Source organism: Cinclus cinclus, chromosome 8 (assembly GCF_963662255.1).
Source record: "Cinclus cinclus chromosome 8, bCinCin1.1, whole genome shotgun sequence".
Classification (NCBI taxonomy): Eukaryota; Metazoa; Chordata; class Aves; order Passeriformes; family Cinclidae; genus Cinclus; species Cinclus cinclus.
In genome coordinates, this window is record NC_085053.1 from 16,768,937 (window position 1) to 16,792,988 (window position 24,052).

Here is a 24,052-nt window from a genome sequence, read left to right on the forward strand (position 1 = left end):
AGTACAGGTTCCCTAAGTGACTTGGGCTTTTTTTTTTTCTTAACGTTATTTAAAATTTTATTTATTTGCAGCAAAGCTACTTTGAATTTGAAGATCAAATCGTAATGCGAGAGTAGTTTGTAGTGTTCCTGCATCCCCAGATTATGTAGAATGCTCTGCTGCTGGCAGTGCTGAGTGAAATAGTTAAGCAGAGCTCCATAGGCTGGCAAGGTATGGTAGGAATTTCGGGACAATGACTTAAAATAAGAGGTAGTCGAAGTCAAATGTGAACGTATTAGGTAAATTTTAATAACGAACATAAAAAGGAGACCTGGAGAAATGATTTGATACAATGAATGGGGATTTCAGATTGTACTTGTTTGTGGGGGAAGATGTTGTTTCTTGGGGATTTTTTGGGTGGGGGGAGGATGGGGGCAGAAAGCTATGATACTAATATCAATTATAATTTGGACTGGAAAGATACATAGGAGAGGGTAGCATCAGGCTTGTGGGGCTTGATATCTTGGTTTTGAAGCTGGCAGCTGATGCTAAGGAAAAGATGTTAAGTATAGTTTGGTTGTACAGCAATGCTTTTATATGTGTATCAATCCAAGATGCTGCAGTCTGGAGTTGAAGGATTTCTGAGCAGAGGCTCTATCTGTCTTGTAAAGTGTAATAGATGCTGATGGATGTTTTTTGAAAAATTGGAGGCGGTTCACATGTTGAGTAACCACAGTACCTCATGGTGATGCAAGTCCACAGTTTAATTGTGTTTTATGTGGAAAAAATGCTCTTATTTCCCAGCTTTTGCACTGAATGTTTCAATGCATTCTTTATAACTGCTGTGTTAAAAGAAGCAAAGAATTTGTTTTCTGTGTGTTGGTTCTGTTTCTCCAGCTGTTTCCTCTTCTAGCTGAAAAGTCACAGCTTGTTAGTTTCTTGTATGAAAACATTGTTTGGCCTTTCTTGCACCATGTTTAGGTATATTCTGCCTGTTTTTACAGAGAAGGTTTTATCTCTGTAATATGTTTAAGGTGGAGAAGCTTAGTATTCATTGGGAGACAATATGGTGGTCCCTTCTGTCCTCTGCTCCAGGGTTCTGCCTGGGAGCTGTTATTTCCACAGGACTAATTGGGGACCAATAGGGACTCAGGATCTCTTCCTGCATGATAATGCCTAACTAGAGTCTGTTGGTTTAAGTCCATAGCAGAGTTTTAATTTTTCATTGTATTAGTTTGTGTTTATGAACACGGGATTTCAGCTGCTGATTTTTATTGTCCATTTGTTCAGTGTGAACCTTCTGCAGTTTGTCATTCAGCCTGTGTTTATTTACTAATAACTCTGTATAGTACATGACTCTATCACGTGTTCATCACCTTTTTAAAATTTACTGGACAACAATGCCTGCACAGACCTCTTTGGGACTCTAATTTTTGTCTCTTTGTGACTTTCATACACTTTGCTCACCTTGCGCTTTGCCCTTTCCCATTTATAATCAGTCATTAATAAATTTCTTAACATCTTAGTTTAAGAACTTTTAGAGGGAACATTGTGAAAAGCTTTTTGAAAATCAAATTATGCTGTTTTGGCTGGCGTTTGTTGGATGATTCTTCTTCCAGAGCACCGTGGCAGACTTGTTCCTACCACGGAAGGTTTGCTAGTCCCATTTGTTTGGAGTTGTCAAGTCTTTTCTGTGACATGTTTTAATTAACGTAAACCTAGAATTTGCAGGAGAATTATTCCTTGAATTCCCTGGTCATGTCTAGAGAAATTGTGTCGCTACATTCTTGCATTCTGTGCCTGATCTAACTTACAGGTTGTAGGCTACTGAAACATGTAATTTTCCTAATTTCTGTTATCTGGAGTACTAGTTCTGGCTCTGCCCAGTACGTATCTCATCAACTTTTGGAACTAATAAGATAGTGGTTTGCTTTTCTTTGCAAAGTTGTCTGCTTGCAGAGACAGACAGCTGTAAAGTTTGGCTAAAGCTGACCTCAGGAAGAAGAGGAGAACGTGCAGAAGTTGGTTTCTGAGGTTCTCTTGTCCGTGACATAGGGAGATTTGCTAACAGAATGTTCTGCTCTGGCTACATATAGTAAGTGGTTTGTGAATGCAAAGGGAGAAATGCAGTTTTGGGAAGATTAACACTAGAGTTACTGTTTAGTGATAGGAAAATGCTAATGTGAAATCCATTGTGTTAGTTTCAAAATGGGATAGGAATTTGGGAGCCAGATAAAATGTTTCCATGTGTTTCAATTTTTGCTGTGATTGAATTAACAGAATTTCAGTCATCTGTGTACATAGCATGTGGAGTTGAATCTTGAGGTAGTACATCAGATTATATTCCTTGTAACCTGAGTGTCTGAGGCAAAGACCATGACAGAATACTCATTGAACACTGAATTTTATCAGATGTAAGAGTATATTCTTGTGTAATTATATGTGTTGAGAAGACTGAATATTTATTTTTTAATAGTCCTTGGTAATTTTGTTTTCCTGTTTGTTTTTTTAAGTAAAATGAAAGGGAGAAATGTAGTTGTGATTTGAGTATGATGCATTCAGAATGAACAGAAACTTCATACCCACAGGCTATGTGGTTTGAATTGGTTTTTCAAGTTACTTCTGATAGTACTGGGAAATTCAGCTGAAAATCTGATATTACTTAATGTTTCCATTAAATGTGTATAAGTTGAGGGATTTCTTCACCCTCGTTTTGAAACTAATAGATTAATGATTAAATTGTCACAATTTAAGTGTGGGAAGAAAAATCTGGGCTCAGATTTGATTGCAAGAGCCATCATTAAAATTACAATATTAAATAAAGGTCACTAAAACTATAATAGAGTTTTAGAGGAAGGTATTCTTTTTACTGTGTTATTATCACTGGATATAGTATATATTAGTATATATAATTTGTATATTATTTATATCATTATGCTAATGATAAACTGTTATTAGGAATTCTGTAGAGAGACAAATGTCAAAACTCTGGGGAGGAAATGCAGGGACTTCCGTGGTGATTACATGAGTTAAAGCAAGTATGTGTCATGCCATTATCAGGGATGTATTTGTAAACCTTCAGTGTCATGTCTAGCATGTACCCTAAGTTTACCTAGACTTTTGTGTCTTTTTCTCTATTAGGACAAAAGCCATCTGTGTGACATCTGTGGATTGCTAGACCAATGTCAAAGCTTTAAACAGCTCCATAGCTCCCTTTGGATGTTATTTTAGTGTAAAAGAATCACACTGGTCTTCAAGTAAATGCTAAGTACCCCTGCAGTTTTACAAGTTGGAACACATGCATGTCACAAGTTGTAGCATTTGAAATATACAGAGGAGGAATGTTGGGCAATTTCTGTTTGATGCTAATTCTTCAAACTTCTGAGATATTGCACCTCTCCAGAAGTGTCTTTCCATATTCTCCCTACCTTGGTGGTGGATAGAAGTTTTCTGGGTTAGCAGATACTGCATTTCCCACTTGTGTCACACCCTGTCTGGGGTTGGGATGACCAGATGGTGCAATATGATCACAGCACAGCACTGTGACAATTCTCTGCTGATTGTGTGAGTGTGTTTTACAAATCCAGTTACAGCTGCTCCTTTTCAAGTTTAAACATGATATTTAGAAGTTTTAATTGTGCTGTATTGTGTTAAGTTTATAATTCTACTTATTGCTGCTTATGATTTTCAAGTTTTTATATGGTCTGAACTCAGTTTTACTTAATCAGATTTCTGTCTTAAATCTTGGCACGTTTGTCAGTTGCTCTCCTGTCCCCCAAAACACAAACCAGTAATTTTATTGATAGCTTCTTTCAGCTCTTTGGAATTATGAAATATACTAATTTTGAACTTTAATTGTATTCTTGAAAGGAAAGATGTATTTATTAGTGAATTTTCTAGAAGTTTCTGCAAATATTTCTGTAGTGCTTTGTCCAAAAATTCCTGAGGTGGCTTTCAAAGAAGTTCTGGCATGTTATTACCATGGCAATGCCTCTCTTAAGTTCCTTGAGGTTTTTGTATTTCACCTCTTCCATCTAGCACTTAAATGCTTTGGTTTGATTACTACTTCCTTGGTATTAATCAAACCTTCTGTGGTTTTAGTGGGGTGTGCATTGGGGTCTTTTTGTTTGATACAAGAGTTTGTTTTTCAGTGAGATGGCTCTGTTCTTGTGCTCATACTTTTGAAGTTGGGTCCCAGAGGCTCATTTTTGCACAGTCCATCCATCCACGTCCTGGCCTCCAGGAATTTCTTGCTTGAGGGAGGGAGTGACACTACTAATTGGGGTAATTACCTCTAGAAAGCAGTGGGTGATTACAGGCTTTTGGGCAAGTCATTGAACCTGGTAGGGAAGTAACCCTGTGTACAGGGTAGTCTTGCTAAATCATCTGCTCTGAATGAATCTGCGTGCAAATTGAGAAAATCATTGCATTCCTACACCTGGATTAGTTCTGCTTCCAGTCAGGCATTGTTTAGGGTGACAGATGCTGTGTCAGAATAATACTGTGAGTGCACAGAGACCTGGGGGCTGATAATACTGTACATTCAGTGACTGTGGGTGCAGTCTCTTAAAGAATAAAAGCCAGTTTGTTTGGAAGTAGCAGCATATCTAAAATGAAGTTAGTATTTTTATGGACTTTGCTTGATGGAATTTGTCTTGTGGTTCTTAATAATCTTTTGAAAAATGGTATTAGATTGTAGGGTTGTGATGTCAGTAATGAAAACATACTTATAACTTAATATGTTGCCTTTTTCTCTTATGTTTGCACATTTATCTGAGGGATCCAGCAGAATGAAAGTAGCATGTAAGAAGTGTGTCCTCTTAATAGTTACTGATGTTGAATTTCATTTTAACAGCACTGTTGTCTAGATAATTTGTGAACATCTTGTTTTTACAGGAGGGGAAGGAGAAAAATACTCATAAATCAGGTGTAGAGAGAAAGCAGAACAAACCATTTCTTTAACAAGAGCAGCAACTAAATTGTTACATTGACTGTGTTTTCTTGCTGCCTTATATGTGTTTTCTGATCTGAAAGTTTTCAGGAGCTACTAAATTGCAACGAGTGAGGAATAACTGTTTACCTTTTTTCCCATGTACATTTATGAACTTGTAGAAGTGTTCATCCAGCTGGATAATAATTAAGGTTTTGGTTTTTTTGTAGTGCTGAGCATTCTGTAACATGACTCTGCATCAGTATGATCTCTTAAAAACTTGGTGTTTCTTGGACATTATCAAATGACAAAATACAAGGATTTTTACTATCTCTGTGTTCTCAAGAGACCTTAGGGAGCACAAAACACTCTCCCTCCCCCAGCCCCTTCCCTTCTTTCCCTGCCCAAATGAAATTTTTTACCACAGTGATAAGAATACAAGATTTTGGTGTCAGAAATTCATAATTTGCTTAGCCAAAGTGTCTTTGTTGGAACATTAGCAAGAGGTTAGCAAAGAACATCCCTAAAATATACTGAATCCATCTAAAACAGAATTCAGACTTTGGAACAAAGTGTTGGTAGAAACAAAGGGGCCTTCTTTTCTGTGAGGTGGAAAGTTTGTTTCCCTGGAGTATCATTGTTCCCCTAACAGCTGATGGGTTGTGCTGTCCAAAGCTTTAGCATCCAAGCTGGATTTAAAGTTTCCAGCAGTGAGAGATAACTAATGCTATTATGTGCCTTCTTACTGTGTGTGAAGGTGGGGTAAGGGGACAATCAGTTTATTGTTTCCTTTGGGCAGGTGGCTTCCCTTTGGTTTCCAGAGGCACTGTGCTGTACTGAGTGGCTGTGCCAACAAGGGGTAAGGCTTCTATTCGTTTCCTTGAACAATTTTGGGGTTTCTGCAAAGAAGCAAGCAACTTGCTAGGAAGACAATATTACTAAATGTGTAAGTTAATTTAAATGGTTAAATAATTATTAAAAGCTCCTTTGCCTTCTGCCAGTATATCTTCTCTAGAGCCTTTGTAATGCACCTCTTTAACTAACAATCCCATTTAGACAGACATATGTTGAAACTTCATACAGGTTTACATTAACAAAAGTGTTTCCTGGTTATATATGGCATGAAAAAATATTTGGCTTGCTCTGTTTTCTCTGATGTACAGAAACAACTAGTTATTTATAATATGAGTCTTTATTTTTGTGTGTGCATGGCATTTCAGCTTTAGTTAATGTTTTGCAGGACAGTTAAGGTAAATATAAATAGATGCATCATTTTTACAGTATACTATTTGCTGTGCTTACTGTGTTCCAAATTTAGTGTAAAGAAATAGAAAAATTTCACATGGTTCAAGTTCAGTAGTCGCTTTCCTGTGCCTTCTTTAACCTTCTAGCTGTATTAACTGCTTTTGTTAATCTGAAATGCTCTTGCTATTTTAGGAGATGCCTACGTAACACACGTTGCCAGCAATTGTACTAAATACTTTGCTGCTGAACCAGTTGCTCAGGTACCCAGCCTGTCTCTGTTGCTATGGGAGATTGGAAGGCTATAACTGTGCCAGTGCTGTCATCAGGTAAACTAAGAATATTTTGAATTTAGTCAATCTGCTGATTTTACTAGTGATGGTATAGCAGCTAAAGAGAGAGATTGGAGTTTTGTGTATGACGTATTTGAGTAGTTAAACAGCATGGTAAATAATAGATAATACAAACAGTTATTTGTCTTGGATTAAGTCCTTGCAGAAATGCTAATGTAAAATACTGTACTTGCACATGTATGGAAAGGTTAAGAACTTGCAGTCACATTTTATTTTTTTATAATTACACCTACAGATGTATCATGTGTTTTCAAAGATTTCTTTACTTGTTCTATATTCTTTTGCTTCATAAATTGGTTACAAATTTGTTAAAAAAGTAAATATTTTATTGCCTATTTCTGCCTAGTGGAAGAGTAAATTACAGCATACACTTAATAAGTATGATAATACCATATATTCTACAAGAATTTTCCTGAATGCACATCTCTTGCACCTGTGTTATAGTAAGTCAGTAAAAAGGAAATGTGGTCGGCTTTTTCTTGGTGGATGAGTAAAATTTGAAAGGTACGACACTTTAAAGTGTTATTGAGTCTAAATCTTCAGTGGAAGTTTCTTTTTTATATATTCTGTGAATTGTTTTATGTCATTCTAGATCAAATTCTGAGCTCTAGAACTTGAGTACATAAGGGTTTGATTTTATGTGATGTGTTCAAGTAATAGCTGATTTCTTCTAAATGTTTAACTTTTAGATAGCAAAATTATATTTCCATATACCTCAGAAAGAAAGAGATCTCCTACAAGCATGAACTCACAAGTGCTGCGCTTGTCACTGCCTTCACCCAAAAACATGCACAGCTTTTTTGGTGCCTTCTGCACAGAAGAGAATCTTGAACAGAGTATATCCTATATTGATAGGGTAAGCCAGATCTTTCTGTTTGTTGGAGATTGTCGCCTACACACAATAAATTGTGGTAAAAAAGATTGACTGGATTAAGAACCCTTCTTCCCCAGTGCCCAGAAGCTGAAGCTGGTGGGAGGAAGTAAGATGCAGGTTTTCCCCCTTCATATAGGATTTCACCTGATACTGTTTCTGTCTTTTGGAGTATGGTGGGAGATTGGTCCAGTTACTGATCTCTTTCCCTCCCCTTCCCCCTTGTCTTTTACCAGGAATTAACAACAATGGGATTTCCTTCCATTTATGCGGAGTCCAGAGGAAAGGAATTAAATTTAGTATCCATCATAAACTGTATGAATGAATTGCTTGTCCTGCAGCACAAGAGCCTTCGAGCTCAGGAAGAAGTAGAAATACAGCATCTGAAGCTGGGAAGTGATATGGATCACTTACAGAACTGCTATGCTAAGTTAAAGGTAGAAAACAAAATCATTCCACTAGAATTTTGTAGTTCCCTATATTCTTAACAGTGAGTCCTTTTTTTAATTTCTTTTTTTTTCTTTTTTTTTCCCTACCTACTACTGATTTGCAAATGTATTTTGGCATTTTTTGGAAGTTTTTTTTTTTTTTTTTCAAATGAAAATACCATAAAGTTAATCAAATGAGTTAATAAGAGAACTTCTAGTTACTTGGAATTTTAGCCTCCTTTATCAAGGAAGGGGGAAGACTGTTTGAACTCGGAATGTTAATATGCACTTTGGGTGGAAAATATTGAACACTTCAGTTCTTATCATTTAGTATTGCTTGAAAGGGTATGCTCAGCTCTAAGAGATAAATACCCAATATAACAAGTAAAAGCACAGATCACTCTTCTAGTGCAGGATTTTATTAGTCTTTTTCCATATCCTAAAATTAGCTTTTTCCATGTACATTTTTGTTATTGGATTCCTTGAACATCCAGCTACGAAGTCTTTGTAAGAATTGCTCAGAAACTGTTGTCCAAGCAGAAGTTACTAAGCTTCATTTTATCACAGGATAAACATATGCTCAAGGCCAATCCCTGTGGAGTAGCTGATATAGTGCAAGTTCCTGAGTGCACTTGTATGTGCAGTCATATTAGAAAAGACTTGACTTTCTCTTAATTCTGTCAAGGAAAAGAAATATTAAAAAAGAGAAAATATTGCAGTGCATGATTCAGTGCTTTTTTAGGTTTGCTTTTCACTTCGACTGGTTGGCACTATCTCCTTGAGAAGTACTGCTGTAGATTTTCAGAATCTTAGTAGCCCTTTTGCTGAGATTGGTCATGTTGAAGGATTTTGGTGACATTAAAAGTAATCTGCAGCTGCACTGATTTTTATACAAACACTATAAAAAGTTCTAGAGCACTCCAGTTGCTTTCCCTAGAGAAATAGCTTTAAGGGGGGAGAGGGAAGTCTTAGTACTACATGAATCCCAGGGTATTGAATTTGGCTGTCAGCTTGTGATGTTTCTCATGTAGATTCTTTCAGATACCATACAGCTATCCTCTGAGCTTCCATTGTTGTGTTACCTTTACTTCACTGTGGCTTGTTTAGAGGTTCTTGTTGCTTAAATATATCTACACATTTGTACCTCACTACACTTGTGAAGGAAAAGCTTGTACATCATATTTGGCTGTCATTTAAGCTGCCAGTTTCAGGTCTGAATCTTATTTGTGGACAAAACTTTCTAAAATGCTAGTTTTGCATTGTCTGTTGTAATGAGATCATCTGTCTGGCCTTCTCTGTACATGTGAAATGTTCCATTTGTATTGTTATGGTCACAGTCTGTATATCTGTGTTAATTGTACCCTTGATTATTCAACAGACATGCTCCAGTAAAACTGTAATTACAAATTCATACGGGTTGCTTAGTATCCACCTCACTCTCACAGTGCAGATATTCTTAGAGAATCCTGACTTAATGAAAAAGTCCTAACTGTAAAAAATATCTGTTAAATACCAAGCTGTAGCTCAAGTGAGGTGGTTTGGCATTTTGATTAAGATGGCTTGTTTGTTTTGGTTGGTTTCTTTAAAATCTTATGCTTTTAATTCTTATTGATGCTGAATTATCAACACTTTTTCTAGGAACAGTTGGAATTATCTAAAAGGGAAATAGTTGGGCTTCAGGAAAGAGACAGACAACTGCAAAGCAAGAACAGAAATTTGCACCAGTTACTTAAAAATGAAAAGGATGAAGTGAGTTATTTTGTACATTAACACAACTCATTATATAGATATTGAAGAATTTTTTTTTTTTGCACGGAGTCTTGTAATTGCTCATTTTGAATGTGGTTTTTTGTTGGTAAATGTTGTCTTTCAAGGTGATTGGCATGTTGCATATGGATAATATAATAATATCCCTATAAGGTATAGGTCTAAGTTACAATAGTAGAGAGTACTACAGAAATACTGATGTACAGGTTTTTAGAGATTTTTCTGTACAGCTTTATCTTAAAATATTCAGATACATCAAAAAGTAGGAGGGGCAACAGGATTCAGTCATATATTTGTGTATACAGGCTTTTGGGGTTTTATTATATTACAGAGGGGAGCAAAAGACCAATTAGAAGGGAGGTGAGGGGAAACCCAGCTCAAAACCACCATCTCATAAAACTTAAATATCTTGAAACAGTCAAGGTCAGAAAATACTTTGACATCCTGACACGTCTTAGTTTGGGATTTGTTTCCTGTATGCACCTTCCCTAGCATTGTACTTCATGTAGCTCCTATATGTTTTTGTGAATGTGGCTCCTCTAAGTTTCTGTGAATGTTCTGTGTTCATAAACATATTCATACAGTTGGGAATCACAGTACTAACTGGTCATAGTGGACTTCCTGAAGTTCCAGCCTAAGATACTGAATGTGCTGTATGTTTGTAAGGTTAAATCAGAAAATTTAAAAAAAACCCAAACAGTACAACCCTAGGAATTGATAGTACATGTCAAAAATTTGCTTTATGATGTTTAGTGTTCTTTTAGACCAAATGGAATAGTCTGTCTCTCAATGTCCTGCTGCCCCAAGGCGAAGTTAATTTTTTTAGTGTAAGCCTAACAAGCATGCTTTCAAATTGGAGTGAACCTAGATCCTGAACATGAACTACTGAAAGTAAAGATATATATTTCTCTATTCTGTCCAAGAAAGGCATTAAAGGTTATGTGATTTATCAGAGCATGAATTCAGTTGTACTTTAGAGGAATTATAGTATCATAATCTGCTGCTTATGATGTGGGGTTTTTGCTAACAAAAAAACTACCTCTCCTGAGAAGTCTGAGATCAGAATCCATGGGGTGGGTGAGTTCTTCTGATTCCTTCTGTTGCTTCCTTTCACCAGAAGTGCAGTTTAATAGAAGTTTTGTTTTGCCTCATGTGTTTTGGTTTTCTGAAGAAATTTGTTTAGACTTTAGTTGAAGAAACAGCCTTTTGTGGCATTGCTTTTAGGTTCAGAAGCTACAGAACATAATTTCAAGTAGAGCTACACAATACAATCATGATATGAAGAGGAAAGAGAGAGAATATAACAAATTAAAGGAACGCTTACATCAGTTAGTCATGAATAAAAAAGACAAAAAGTTAGGTAAGTAGCTCTTTGAGTTTTACCACAGCAATATTAGGATATTCTCTATGCTAACCAGAGCCAATTTTAAGCACTTGTATCATTAAAGGCAATGCAGCCCTCTTGCATATTTTATTTGGGTGCTACAGTGTTAAAGAAAAGATGCAATATTTCATGTTAACTGAAATGTTAACTTTTCTACATTGTGTTCCATAAGATCACTTACCAAGCATAAACCAAATGCTGATCTTTACCAAAGGAGGTGGGTTTTTTTTTTAACTTATCTTTTTTAGTGTTTTTGTTTGTTTTTTGTTTTTTTTTTTCTTACTAAGGAAAACTTATTCCTAGAATTCCATAGGAATCAATGCCTATGCTAGAACCATCTCTCCTCTATTTTCTTGCTACTGTTGCTATCAAAAGATTTTGGCTAATGCTATTAACACTGTATTTTTCCAAGCAGTTGCCATCAGGAAGGCACACTGTGAGATTTTTACTCTGGAGATAATACACTCTGCTTTTGGCTAGCACAAGTAAAGAGAGGTTTTAGTGGAAGTAACACAAGGCAGATGTGCTATCCTGTACTATGTGAAGTGAGGAGAAACCAGATCTCCTTTATCATCAGTACTTGTATGTTGTACTGCCCCAAAATTGTGTTCAAGACATGCATCAGTGCTATTTACTATGTAGTTTTCTGGGAAAAACAGCTGAAAATGGGTATGGTTGTTAGGTATTAGAAAAGAAATGTACCTTTTGGTTCATATAGCTAGCCTTAAACTATTTATGTAACTTATCTCCAGTGGAAGTGCTGCTCTTGTCCACCTGCCACCCGAAAACTCAGCTGTTTGCCAGCTGTACTGCATGTTTTGGTAGGCTCATTTAGCTCACTAAACCAGAAGAAAACTATTGATGTTGTTGCCAAGATGGTTCTTTGCTGACTCAGTTTTCTGAAAAACTTATTTTTGGAGTTAAGCCAAATCAGGTTAGGACACAGTAGGAGGAATACCTGTTTTGGTGCAGAAAATCTTTAGATATCAGTTTAGTAAGCTCTAGAAATTTCACTCTGAGATCACGCAAACTTAAACCTTCTTGATTTCAGGTGGCTAGTGCTAGTTCATGTATCAGTGAGGTAAAAGTAGCAGGGTTTTAAAACTAGCTACTATTTGCTTGGTAGCTAACTAGCTTGGACCACTAATCTGTAGTCATACTGGATTTGAGTTTTTGTTGATGGTGTGGTTGGGGTTTTTTTGATTTTATTTTTATTCAAATGTGGACAGAGAAGTTTCTTTGTTTTGAGGGATACCCTATGAAAGATTAATAAGTTCCTTACCCTACACAGGAGATAAGACTGTCATTATTGCTAGAATGAGCATAGAGTTGATACAGGTTATATATGAAAGTTGAAATAGGGAGGAAGATTTCATTAAGAAATGGATAAAAAAGATTAGACAGGATGAGAATACATTCCTCTGAGTTTCCAAACTCAAAAGCTTGTATTTTTTTCTTTGACTATGCTATTTTTGCTTTAAGCAGGGTCATGTGGTTTCATATGAGTCTGAAGATTGAGGGGGAAATTTGAGTAATGTGGTCTTTTTATAATAACTACATATCAATGCAATGTCATCTAAATCTTTATCTATTTGCATATTGTTTCACACTTTGAAATATCCTTTTCATTTGTAGCTATGGAAGTTCTAAATTATGTTGGTAGAGCTGATGGGAAGAGAGGTGCATGGAGGACTGATAAGACAGAAGCCAGGTAGTTGTCTTAGAACAACATTAATTGAAGCAGGTATTAGGTCTGTTATGTTGTTACTGTAAGATTATTTCTTCCAGAAACGAAGAAGAAATGTACAAAGTTCTGTTGAGTGATTATGAACAACGCCAAAAGCAACTTTTACTGGAAAATGCTGAGCTAAAGAAGGTTCTTCAGCAAATGAAAAAGGATATTATTTCACTTCTTCCACCACAGAAGCAAAAACCTAAAGAAAAATCTGAAGATGGGCTGGTAAGTATTCTTCAATTAAAATTAGATCTCCACAGTAGTTTGGTATTGTTCTGGAGTAATTTGATAGTTATCAAAAAAAAAAAAAATAGGAAACCTCTGAGAGTTGCAGTGAATTGCACATCATGTTCTTTGCATGAAATCTATCCATGTTTAAATATCCTGCTCTCTGGGAACAATGCACAGTGTGTTCTTTCTAGTAAGTCAATGAAAAGCTTGAAAATATTCTTTGAATGAATTTAAATGTTGTAGCTACTGGTATGTAATTCTATATTGCAATACAAAATAGTGGATTTTGCATGCCTGGGGGTTTTTGCTTGTTTGTTTCCAGATTTTAAGTATTTCTTTACACAGGATGTTTTTTATTGAACAGTTTACTGCTATGACTGTGTAGAAAAGCACTAGATTTTCTGTCACCTTCTTTATAAGGTGTGAGTACTTGACTGGATGACTTGCCCCCATACTGGGCAGCTACTGCTTAAGTCTGACATCAGAACTCAGCAGTCTGAACCTGTTAAGGTTGAAGATATGAGTGATTGAGTTTTGCTAGCTGACCCACAGTCTCTGTGGTGGGGTTCTGGGGACTGCCTGGTCACATGCCCCCTCAGCCTTATGCTGTCAGGGAACTGAACTGCCTGAGAGTCACATTTCCCTGGATGGAAAAATCTTTATGTAAGGGTTTTCCTTCCCTTCAGTAAATCAAATCTATGCACATATTTATATAAGCAAATATACACATTTGGAGGGATGAAATTATTTGCAGCTTATTTCTGCTCCTACAGGTGCTGTCAGACCAGGAGGAAGATATTGGAGAATTAAATAAAGAGAACATGTGGGAACTATCTTGTGAAACTGTGCGAGAACAACTTACCAACAGCATTAGAAAACAGTGGCGAATGTTGAAAAACCACGTTGAAAAGCTGGATAACCAAGGTTGGTGTTTAATTGCATTATGTGTACGTATGAAATACATTTCCAAAAAATTGATGCAGCTATGGCATTTTGAAATAATTGGATGTAAAATATGTAGCTCTCTCTTGAGAGCCTTGTCTTGCCACATCCTCTGAGACTTCTTGTGGCATTCTAAAACAAACTGACTGATGGTTTGGTGCTGGACTCTCCTCATTTCCAGCTGTTAAACAGCATTAAGACAGCTAAAAATATATAAAATTCTTTCCTAGTATTATTTTCTCATGCAAGTAAATGCAGCCACTACCACGGGGATGTTTGCTGTCAAGAGTAAAATTGAGAAGGTCATGCATGCAATTGCAAATAAAAGAGCAGATGGCCTTTGAGATTATGTTTACACCTTAGAAAGGATTTCAAGAATGCTTGTAATACTTTATTTGGTGTAACTAACTGAAAAATAAGCATTAGAAAAAAATGTGACGACTATTTGTTCTTTTTTTGGAGTCATCTTCTAGGTTTTTTCAGTTTATAGGGATGACCATAGTATAGCCCTTTAGGATTCCATTGATGTTCAAATACTGGCTTTAGGGGATCAAAACTTGGCTTCTTACAATCATTGTGATTTAGCTATGCATTAAGTTAAATAAACTAGTATGTAATTGTATAAAATGCAACCATTTCTGTAATTCATTCCTTTACTGGAATGCAAACGTACATTCAGTGTTTCTTAGCTCCATTTCTCCTTCACAGGACTTGAAGGGGAAGGCTTTCTTTTTATATCTGTGATAAATATAGTTACTGTCATATTTTTATCAACACAAGGCCTTTAAAAATGGGCTCAGAAGAATGGGTGAACAGCATGTTAGTAAAAAAAAATCTTTAGTTGTCTTGAGTTTTCTTTTAAATGACTGCTGAAACAGGTGAAGATTTTGTGTAAGTGGTGGGTTTACTTTGGGAAATGTGAAACAGCCATGTTTTCATTGCTTCTTTTTTTTTTGAACTGGATTTGGTGGACAATTACTCATGTAGCAGCAATTTTGGATCTCTTCTCTCTGGTAGAAATGCTTTTGAGTACACTGTGAATCTGTCTTTCAGGCTGAAACAAATTGTCTAAAATCTTCTGCTCTTCCAAAAAGTCTCTGATATGAGGTGTTGAGGTTATTAAAACTTGTTTTAAAGATGCTTTCTTCCCCCCTTTTAGTGTCACGTGGACATTCAGGAGCTTGGAATGAAAGAGATGTCATTTCAAGAGAAGACCATGAGTTAGAAACTGAAAAGCTAGAGTTAGAGATTCAGCAATGTAAAGAAATGATCAGAACTCAGCAACAGCTCTTACAGGTAGTAGGCTTTGGCTTTTTTTTCTCTATTAAATTCAAGTGTATTTCATTTAATGTTCCACTCTTCTTGCCTCCATTCCTTGATTATGCTTTTACAATAAGCAACTTAACAACTTAGTGGGTTGTCTGAGTATAACTGTGCTAGTGGCTTGGTTAATAATTTAAGGACTTTCTACAGGAATAATTCTGTGGGCTAAACAAAGGTAAGGCTGCCTGAACAGGGGCATTTTGCTTGCTATCTAAAATCTACCCCCACTAGCCACCAACTTGGTATCTACTGCATTGTTTCCATATTAAACTTCAACTGCTTTTCTGATAAAACTGAACTTGTGGAAATGCTGTACCTCTTAAGTAACTCCCAAATTAACATTTTTCTTTTGTTGTTTTATACTACAGCAACAGCTTACATGTGATGATGACACCACTCTGTTACTACAAGACTGCTATTTGTTGGAAGAAAGAGAGCGTCTCCAGGAAGAATGGAGACTATTTCGAGAACAAAAAAAGAATTTTGAGAAGGAACGAAAAAGTTTTACAGAAGCTGCTATTAGATTAGGACTTGAGGTATTAGAAAAGGGAGCTCTTATGGAAGATGAATTACAGATCTTTCTTTTATACATGCTAAAGTGCAGCCATCCAGCAATAACTATTTCTGATGTCTATAGAGAAAGATCATCGTTCTAGTGTATAAAAACTAACTTGGGTTTTTCTGGAAGATCATTCTCTTGGCAATTCAAAAGGCTACTGTTTTTGTGTGTATTGGAAAATACGGTTTCTGCAACTGGAACCAAATTGTTTTTGTTCCAGCTTTTGAAATACCTTAAGCGCTTCCAAAATTTATTAACTAAATCCCTTAGGTATTGCTAAAGTTTGGTTTGCTACAAAAGTAAGGCCTATGCAAATTTCAGTCAAATTTGGTGTCAGGGTTGAATCTCAAAGGTACTTGATTTCTAAACTTAGGTTTAGCCCATAGTTAGGGTCAAAACTGTAAAGGGGCTTACATGTTTGGCAGGGAAAGGTCATGATGATGTGATCTTGAAACTAGGATAGTACAGATATGATAGGGAAAAAAACCATTGAAAGAAAAAAGAAATGGACTTTATTGCTTACAGGCCAGCTTGCTTTGATGTGCAGAGCTGAAAGTTGGAGTGGGATGTGATTAAAATTTATAAAGCTGTGGATTCAGTTTTAGCAGATGAAAGCGCTACTGTTGTTCACCAAATCCCTCAAGACCTGGACTAGAGGGAACTCTTTAATTTTGAAATTAAGCCAAAAAGATAACTTTTTTTTATATATATATTTAGTTAGGTAGTTGACTTCTGGATTTTTTTCAAAGGAGATTGTAAAGGCAAAGTGTACCATCATGTTCAAAAAGCAGTTGCCTGAGCTTATGGGCAAGACTCACAGATAATAAAAATGGGGCACAAGGGGGTGCTTCTCAATATCTATAATCAAATGGCTTTTGGGAATGGGAACCCGTGAGAGAATGCACTGCACAAAGTGGCCATGCTCATAAATAGCATCTCTTGTGACCACTGTTGGAGACAGAATATGGAGCTAACTGGCCAGCCTATCTGATCCAGAATACAAAATACTCTAGATTTTACTGAAGCTACTGGGATAGCAGTAGTTCACATGGTAACAAATACTAACTATGACTAAATTAATTTTATTTGCATTTGAGTGAGTTGGATAATTTTATGTTGCACATTTGAATTCAGCTTTAAAAGTCGTGAGTGGTAATAAATAATAATTGTTTGTCTGGAGAGGTTTAGGACTACATTGCAGCATGAGTATAACTGCTCATGCTTCAGCTTGTCAGAATGCTGAAATAAGAAATGAGAAGCAATGCTGTAAGCTTTGTAGGTGTTTGTGAAAATTTGCGTTGGAGTTCAGCTTCCTCTTTTTTTTCTACTGACATAGAATAGGAGAATCCTATTTCACTGATGGAGATGAAATAGCTTGTTGCTTGATTCCAGAGCCTTTGAATCTCTTGGAGGTTGTCTGTTAGGCATTATTTTCTTTTTCTGTGCTCAGAAGGGCTAGAAAGTAAAACAATTGCCTTTCTTTGCCCCTGTTTCAGACAGAAGCAGTCAGTGCAATTTTCAATGTAATTTTTCCCTGTTTAGGAGGTTTAAGCAGTAATTGTTCCTGGCAGCTGCCTTGGATGAGGGCTGCTCCAAAAGGTGCTGCTGCTCTGAGGGGGCTGGGAGCACAGGAGATGATGTCAGTGGAGCAGTAAAGTGAAAGGATTACTCAGACCTTTGTGGGACCTGGCTTCTAAGTGCCTCCTTGGCCAGTCCTTGTTGGGCTCAAATGCTTGTTCACAGACAGTATTTGCTGGGTTAAGCTGCTGGCTCTCCTTAGTGACATGGACATGTTAAAACTTTGGCTTTCTGAAATAGAATAGCATCAGTTTAATGTGGGCTAGGCTTTTTCCTGTGGTCATAAGTGTAAACTGTCATTTCTTTTCTTAGAGAAAGGCATTTGAAGAAGATAGAGGAGCATGGCTGAAGCACCAGTTCTTGAGTATGACTGCTGATTGCAAGTCTGAAAATGTGACTACAAGTGCCTTCTTCAGAAGCAAGTATTTGGTTTAAATTATGTTCTTGCACAGTTTCTTTTCTTCATTTCAACTAGAAGTTGGAACTGTGAACAAAACAATTAAACAGCCAAAAGGCCTCAAGTAAAATTTACCGTGTATCTGTATGCTTCCACATGTCAGGGCAACTGGTGGTTCAGAATTTACTTTTAAAAAGGGAATTGTAACTCCTTTCCTGATAATGACTTACCCAGTGAATTTATATTTGTGAAACAATCTGGTGAACATCAAATACCTGATAGCACAGCAGGTTACTTTCAGGTGCTTTCATAAATATCGTAGAACATGCAACTATTCTGGTTTTCTACTTCATATGAAAGCTTTGAAATCAAAATGTGAGAAGGGATTGATCTGGCCCTGCTAAATTGTCCATGTCTTTCCATTGACTTGAGTGATGGTTAGGTTCATGTAAACAGTCAGATGTCTAGCTTCATTTTGGTTTTGTTTTCTATATTCTGACCAGCTTGTAGGTTTTCATGTTGGTGATAATTATTGTCTGTGCATGCTTACTTAAGAAAAAAAGAGCTTTATCAATTGTAAAGTGAGAAACTCTATTCAAGTGACTTCATACAACCACTTGCAGTGGTGGCTGTGTATCCAAATGCTGCATTTTCGAGTTTAGAGTCCTAATTTTAACTTCATTCAATAGCATTATATATTCTTAAAAATTTTGTCTATTTATCTTTGTCTATATCAGTAAGAAGTATTATTATACCTCTTCTTTAAGGTCTTTGTGAGGTTTTTGTTTGTTTGTTTTTAAAACAGAGGACACAAACACTTGAAGGACTTGCTTATTTCCAGTGGACTGCAGTTTAACTGTTGATGTGTCTCTCTTAGGTTCTGATCCAGACATTCGTTTAGTGAAGTCTGCATCTCGGCAAAGGAAACCTCACTCTGTATTGAGTCCTGCTGTTTCACCAGAACCTCGCCAAATATCTCAGTATATTTCACAAAACAGGTTTGTGAAACAGTGCTGTAGAGTGCTGAACTCTGTGTAACTCTTTTAGCATAATCTAAAGCTTATGGTTGGTAAATAACAAAGGATATTAAACATAATATTAAAAATTACTATTTCCATTCAAAGTATTTTTTTACTTGCATTGTAACTTTTTTTCCTGCTTCCAGTGTTGCATCAGAAAAACCTGCTGCGGATAACATGCCAAATCTGTGGGTGGAAAGTGATGACAAAGAAGAAACTGAAGAATGCACAAAGTCATGGGAAGACTCTGGAGTTGGCACTCTATGTCGAAACTTGCACATGGAACAGCTGCCTTAGACTTCTAGGGTTGCCTGCTGGTATTTTTGTTAGAGACTTGTTCATAAACTTATCATTCTAAATTAAACAGAATGCTGTGAGATTGACCATTCTTCTGGAGGATTATGTGGTGGTCTAAATTGTGGTGTGTTTCTATTTGTGTGAACATGGCTTTTATTTTTAGACCATTTTTTGCCTCTTTCTTGCAACTCTTGAGAGAAAATTTAAAAATATATAAAAGCTTTGATATTTTTTCTAGTAGCAGAAGCTCTAATTCTGTGAATAAAGCAATGGTCTGAAACTTTGACTGTAATGAAATACTGGATCCTAGTGTTACCTTTTGTCACAGGCAGAGAGCACTTTTAGAAATTGTTTAATTATTGGGAATATTCATTTATGTCTCAAGTGTAACTGGCATTAACTCCTCTTTTGCCTCTACTTGAATGTACAGTATACTGTAGATTTTTAAGAGAACAGGTTCTATATTTATTGTGTGATTTGAAAATACCTCTTTGATATCTGAATGATTTAAAGTGCAAAATCTTTATATATTTGTAAATAGAACAAGTGATTATGCTGAGAAACCATGAAATGAAACACATGCATATATAAATATTATTTTACATGGCATTTTAAATTGTTTTATAGTGATACTCAGTTTACAGATCCATTAGGACTTTCAGTGGTTCAGTGAGGAACCAAAGTGTTTCAAATGTGAACAATAAACGTGTAATTCTATTCTAAAAACCCCTGGTTCTATGATTTATGTGCAGTAAACTTTTAAGCTACCATGGTTATAGGGCCATATACAGTGACTACACATCTGGTGCTGGTTTTGTATTTTGTTATTTTTTTGTTTTAATTGACTCCAGAATTTTATTTTTGATGTAGACTTGGGGAAGTCTCTTGTGCTAATAATGTAATAAAATAGCCAAGTTAGATGCAAGATGTTTCCTTCACCTTACTCAGTGCAGGTTAAGTTTCCTTGCCCAGTACAAATCCATCTTGTCTTGTTGGGTTTTTGTGCATCTGTGATGATATGTAGCTCTGCATGTGCGAGCACTTATATAGCTCTGATCCTTGTGTAATTGGGCTTTTGGAAGATGTCTGAGTTTAAACTGCCATTCTCGGGGTTAGAGGTAGGAAATTAGCTCAAATTTAGAATCTTTCACTGAAAATGCATTGCTACTCTGCTCATTTTCTTCAGAATTGGATGGAGTGTAGTGATTTGATTATCTGGAAAAATAGTGGTAGGATAATACAGGGAGGAGAAGAAACTGCAGTTCTCAAAGAAACTGAGGTAAAAAGCTTCAGTTTCTGCTGGTGAGTTCAGTCTATTGAGTTCCATCTTGAGATGAAGAAGTAGCCAATGTAAACTGCAGAGGACACTTGTGTGGTTTTCATATAGAACCCATAAGGGAGCAGAAGTGAATATAATCATAATACTAATATCTTGGTGGGCTTTTTGCTGCATGGGTAGTCAGGCTGGAAAGACATCATCATATTTCTGTTTCTTCTGTTCTTCCCCAATAAATAAGTGTTTAAAGTAATGTCATTCACTCCAGCTTTTTTGGCAGTGTACAGTTCCTGTTGGTTTCACGTTTCCCAGCTGTTAGGCAGCTCTTGCCTGAATTTTACTTGTGAAAGAATAAATACACATTCAAGAAACTGAAGTAAGTAAAGTGAAAATTTAATATATTAAGTGGGAGAACAGAACTCTGCAAGCAGGATTATTTTCAAGTCAGTAGTGATTGCAGATCTCCATGTCTGAGGCAGGATCCAGATGCCACCAGGGGCTGCTGCTGTTCCATTGTGTGCTCATGGGTGCCCTACTGGGACTGTTAATTGTGTTTACATTACTTGGGCCCTCCTTCTTGAGCCTAGTTTTCTTTATGAAAGTGACTTTTAGGATAATAATGCCTTGAAGAACAAAATTACTTATCTATTTAAACACTTGTTTCTGTCTATTGAGTGATTAGCAATTCATAAATATTTTGTACTAATTTTTTACTGTAGGGTTCTGTAGCCCATCTTACAGAAGTAGAAATATGTTTGCATGTCTCCATGGAAGAATTAACTGTGTTGGAAGGGTGTATGCAGGTGAGTCCTGAGCTAGCCTCAGACTTTGTCTGGAAGTCTGGAGTACAGATTGTCCTGTCCCTGTAAAGAAGTAAAACATCAGTAGCTACAGTTGTTGGATTTATCTATATACAATGCCTAGGAGGATTTTAAATTTGAGTCTACTGCTAATAATGGTAGGAAGTCTGCAGAGGGTGACATTGTGGTAACTACAACTGTTGAAAACAACTGCAGGATCTTTCTTACTCGGAGACTTGAAGAGGAAAGGCGGAAACGTCCTGCAGGAATGCAGTACAAGTGTGTCACTTCACATAGGTGTATATTTGAAATAATATAGTGAGTGCTCTCCTCAAGGAACAAGAGGTAGAGACTCACAGCAAATGGTTACACTACAGCATTGTTAGCTACTCATGCATGGTATTGAAAAGATGAGTGGTTCTCTTAAACTGTGGTGTTTCACAAAAATCTTAAAATAGGATATTCATTGCTGCTTTTTCAGTCTGTGATGAGCGTGCTTTTACCCTAAATGTCAGATTAGGTGTGAGTACTTATTTTCCAGGACTATATTGAAGTTGTTAATTTTTTTGCCTTTCATCTCCAGTGGCTGAGGCCTATACAGTATATAGCTCCTGCAATACAGATTGTATAGCAAAAACACCTAATAAATGGAATATTTTCTTTAGAGAACTTTTCCCTACAAAACAGCTGTCTTCCAACATTGAAGAACTGCTTCCACTAGATTCTGTAGGCATACTCCAGTTCAGTTGCAACAAAACAAAGGAAAAAGCAGACTATATTCTAGCTCATTCTCTAGGGCTTATTTTGTGTCCAGGTACATTTCAACCAGGTCAAGGTAACTGATACATCTAGGTAATACCAATGCAAACAGGTTATTCTTGCAAGAAAAATGGAAGAATATGCAGGACAATGGCAATACTGGGCATGTTGAATTAGCTTAGTTATTGTGCAATTTTTTTTTTTTAATTTGCAGTTGTCATGAAGCCTTATAAGACATCTTGGTTTTAGATTCTTTTCTGATTTGCAAGAGAAGTTGATGAGAAGATATGAAATGTTGACATAGTTGTATCAAAAAGCTGACCTCAGAAGAAGTGTTCAGATTATCTGATTATTTATTTATTTGTTGCTTTTAGACAATATATCTGATACCTAATGTTCACTATGCCCTACAAATCTGCGCTCTAATGAAAACCTGAACTCCCATGGTATATTTTTGTTGTAGTTTTCACACCGAGTGTGTTCATGTTTCTGTATTCAAGTTTTGAGTTGCACAAAATGCACAACTATTTGGAATGCATAACAAGTAAGTTTGTTTTAAAGAAATATTTGTGAATAAAAAAATTAATTGCAACTGTACAAAAGAGCTTGTCCCCTGAGGCACAAAACATGCTTGTTACCTCGAATGCTATAGATAGATAGTCATGAAAAAGGAGACATTTCTTGCAAGTGTCCACCTTTAAACCCTCAAATACCTTCTGCAGTGAGCTGGCTGTCAGTTCCCAAAATAGTTTGCATACCTTAAAGTGGATTTATAGTCCACATGGAATCTGTTTGGAAAAGTCAAGACCTATGGGACTAACAGCCCAGGAACTGCCCTTGGTAATGGAAGACTGTAGAAACAGCTGAAATAGAAATAAATGTTCATTTGTGAGTGTTCAAATACCATTTGCCACAAAGCACACTCAGGTTCTTAATCATATAACTATAGGAATTGTGGGAGAAGAAATAAAGTATCTGATTAACCAGTATGTCATAGATGTTGAATTTGAATGGGATTTATGGCTTTTGTGTAACTTCATGCCACACAATAAACTGTAGGCTTTAAGTTGCTCCTTTGGAAACATCTTCTAACTCAGTAGCCCCTGTGCATTTTTCTTGTCTTTTATTGTTGATCCAGATGCCACCTAGCTCGCTTTAGAAGACTCTGTCACTTGTTTGGGACAAATGAATCTGGTCAATCCCCCAGTTGCTTACCCTACTCAAACAGGCCAAGTGTGTATTGTGCATCTCCACCTGCCTCCAAGGCCCTGAGCTTTCCAGAAGAGAACACTTGTGTGAAGGTGTTCCTGGGCTCTCTCTGTAAATCCGTGGTGAATCTGGCTGCAAGCCTCCATCAGTTCAGGTAATTCATCTGCATTTTGTGATTGACTCCTTAGGCAATGCAAAAGTTCCAGCTGACCTGCACTCTCACTCCCCCTGCTTTGCTGGGAGGAGTCTCTGTGGCTTTTAATTGTTCGGATTTGGCTGTCTTTTACCTTGAAAGGTACAATATTTACTGATGGCTTATGAAATCTTTGTTCATTTAAAAAATATTCCTGGTCATTGTGACCAGAGCTGAAAGGACATACTGATCCTCTGATGTATTTAAATAAATAAATAAATATATATATCTCACATATATAGGTTTTCATTAGCATGTTAAATTGTGCTTTGGTGCACATAGTAATATCATAGCAAGGGGATATCTGTCCTTGTCTGCTGTCTGCAGGGGCAGCTATCACCAATGCCAAGGGAAGAGGAGGAACACTGTCAGTGTGTGACACTGACTGTTAATTGGGCCACTGTCAGCTAGATAACAGTTTGGGTCAGGTGCCAGGTCAGCATAACCTGGGCAAAATCAACCTAATCTATGGCAGGACCAAATATCAGCAGCCAGCTGTGACACAACCTAGGAAATTAAGTAATGTGTTTATTGTAAAATTATTGTAAATGATCAAGGGAAACTTATTAGGATAAGTAGAAACTTTTAAACAATTCAGCAAGGGGCTTACGAGATGATCAGTGAGATGCTAAGGTATGATTTGATTTCTATTATTCTGTCTGAGAGAAAATATGATTGCAAAAAGGGAAGTGTTTACATAAACTGATAAAAAACTTGAGAATTCAGCAGAACACAGCCACGTGTTCCTGAGATTTCTTCCATAAAAGTCTCACTGTGTCT

The 24,052-nt window shown here is 36.6% G+C and overlaps 1 protein-coding gene across 1 annotated transcript; it reads left to right on the plus strand.

Moving 5' to 3' along the window:
* Nucleotides 1-6,437: 6,437 nt before the first annotated feature.
* On the plus strand, nt 6,438-19,491 carry SSX2IP (SSX family member 2 interacting protein). Its single transcript, XM_062497430.1, has 13 exons — nt 6,438-6,480; nt 7,194-7,360; nt 7,612-7,812; nt 9,442-9,552; nt 10,795-10,930; nt 12,590-12,665; nt 12,743-12,914; nt 13,694-13,844; nt 15,022-15,158; nt 15,554-15,721; nt 17,635-17,740; nt 18,597-18,717; nt 18,885-19,491. Exons 1-13 carry the CDS (start codon nt 6,438-6,440, stop codon nt 19,033-19,035), a joined length of 1,740 nt encoding a protein of 579 aa, XP_062353414.1. The 3' UTR covers nt 19,036-19,491.
* The last annotated feature ends 4,561 nt before the right edge of the window (nt 19,492-24,052 follow it).

Coding starts and splice junctions, on each gene's coding strand:
- SSX2IP (XM_062497430.1), top strand. CDS start 6,438: ATGGGAGATTGGAAGGCTATAACTGTGCCAGTGCTGTCATCAG. Junction 7,361..7,611: donor GTATATCCTATATTGATAGG/GTAAGCCAGATC, acceptor GTCTTTTACCAG/GAATTAACAACAATGGGATT. Junction 10,931..12,589: donor TAAAAAAGACAAAAAGTTAG/GTAAGTAGCTCT, acceptor TTTCATTTGTAG/CTATGGAAGTTCTAAATTAT.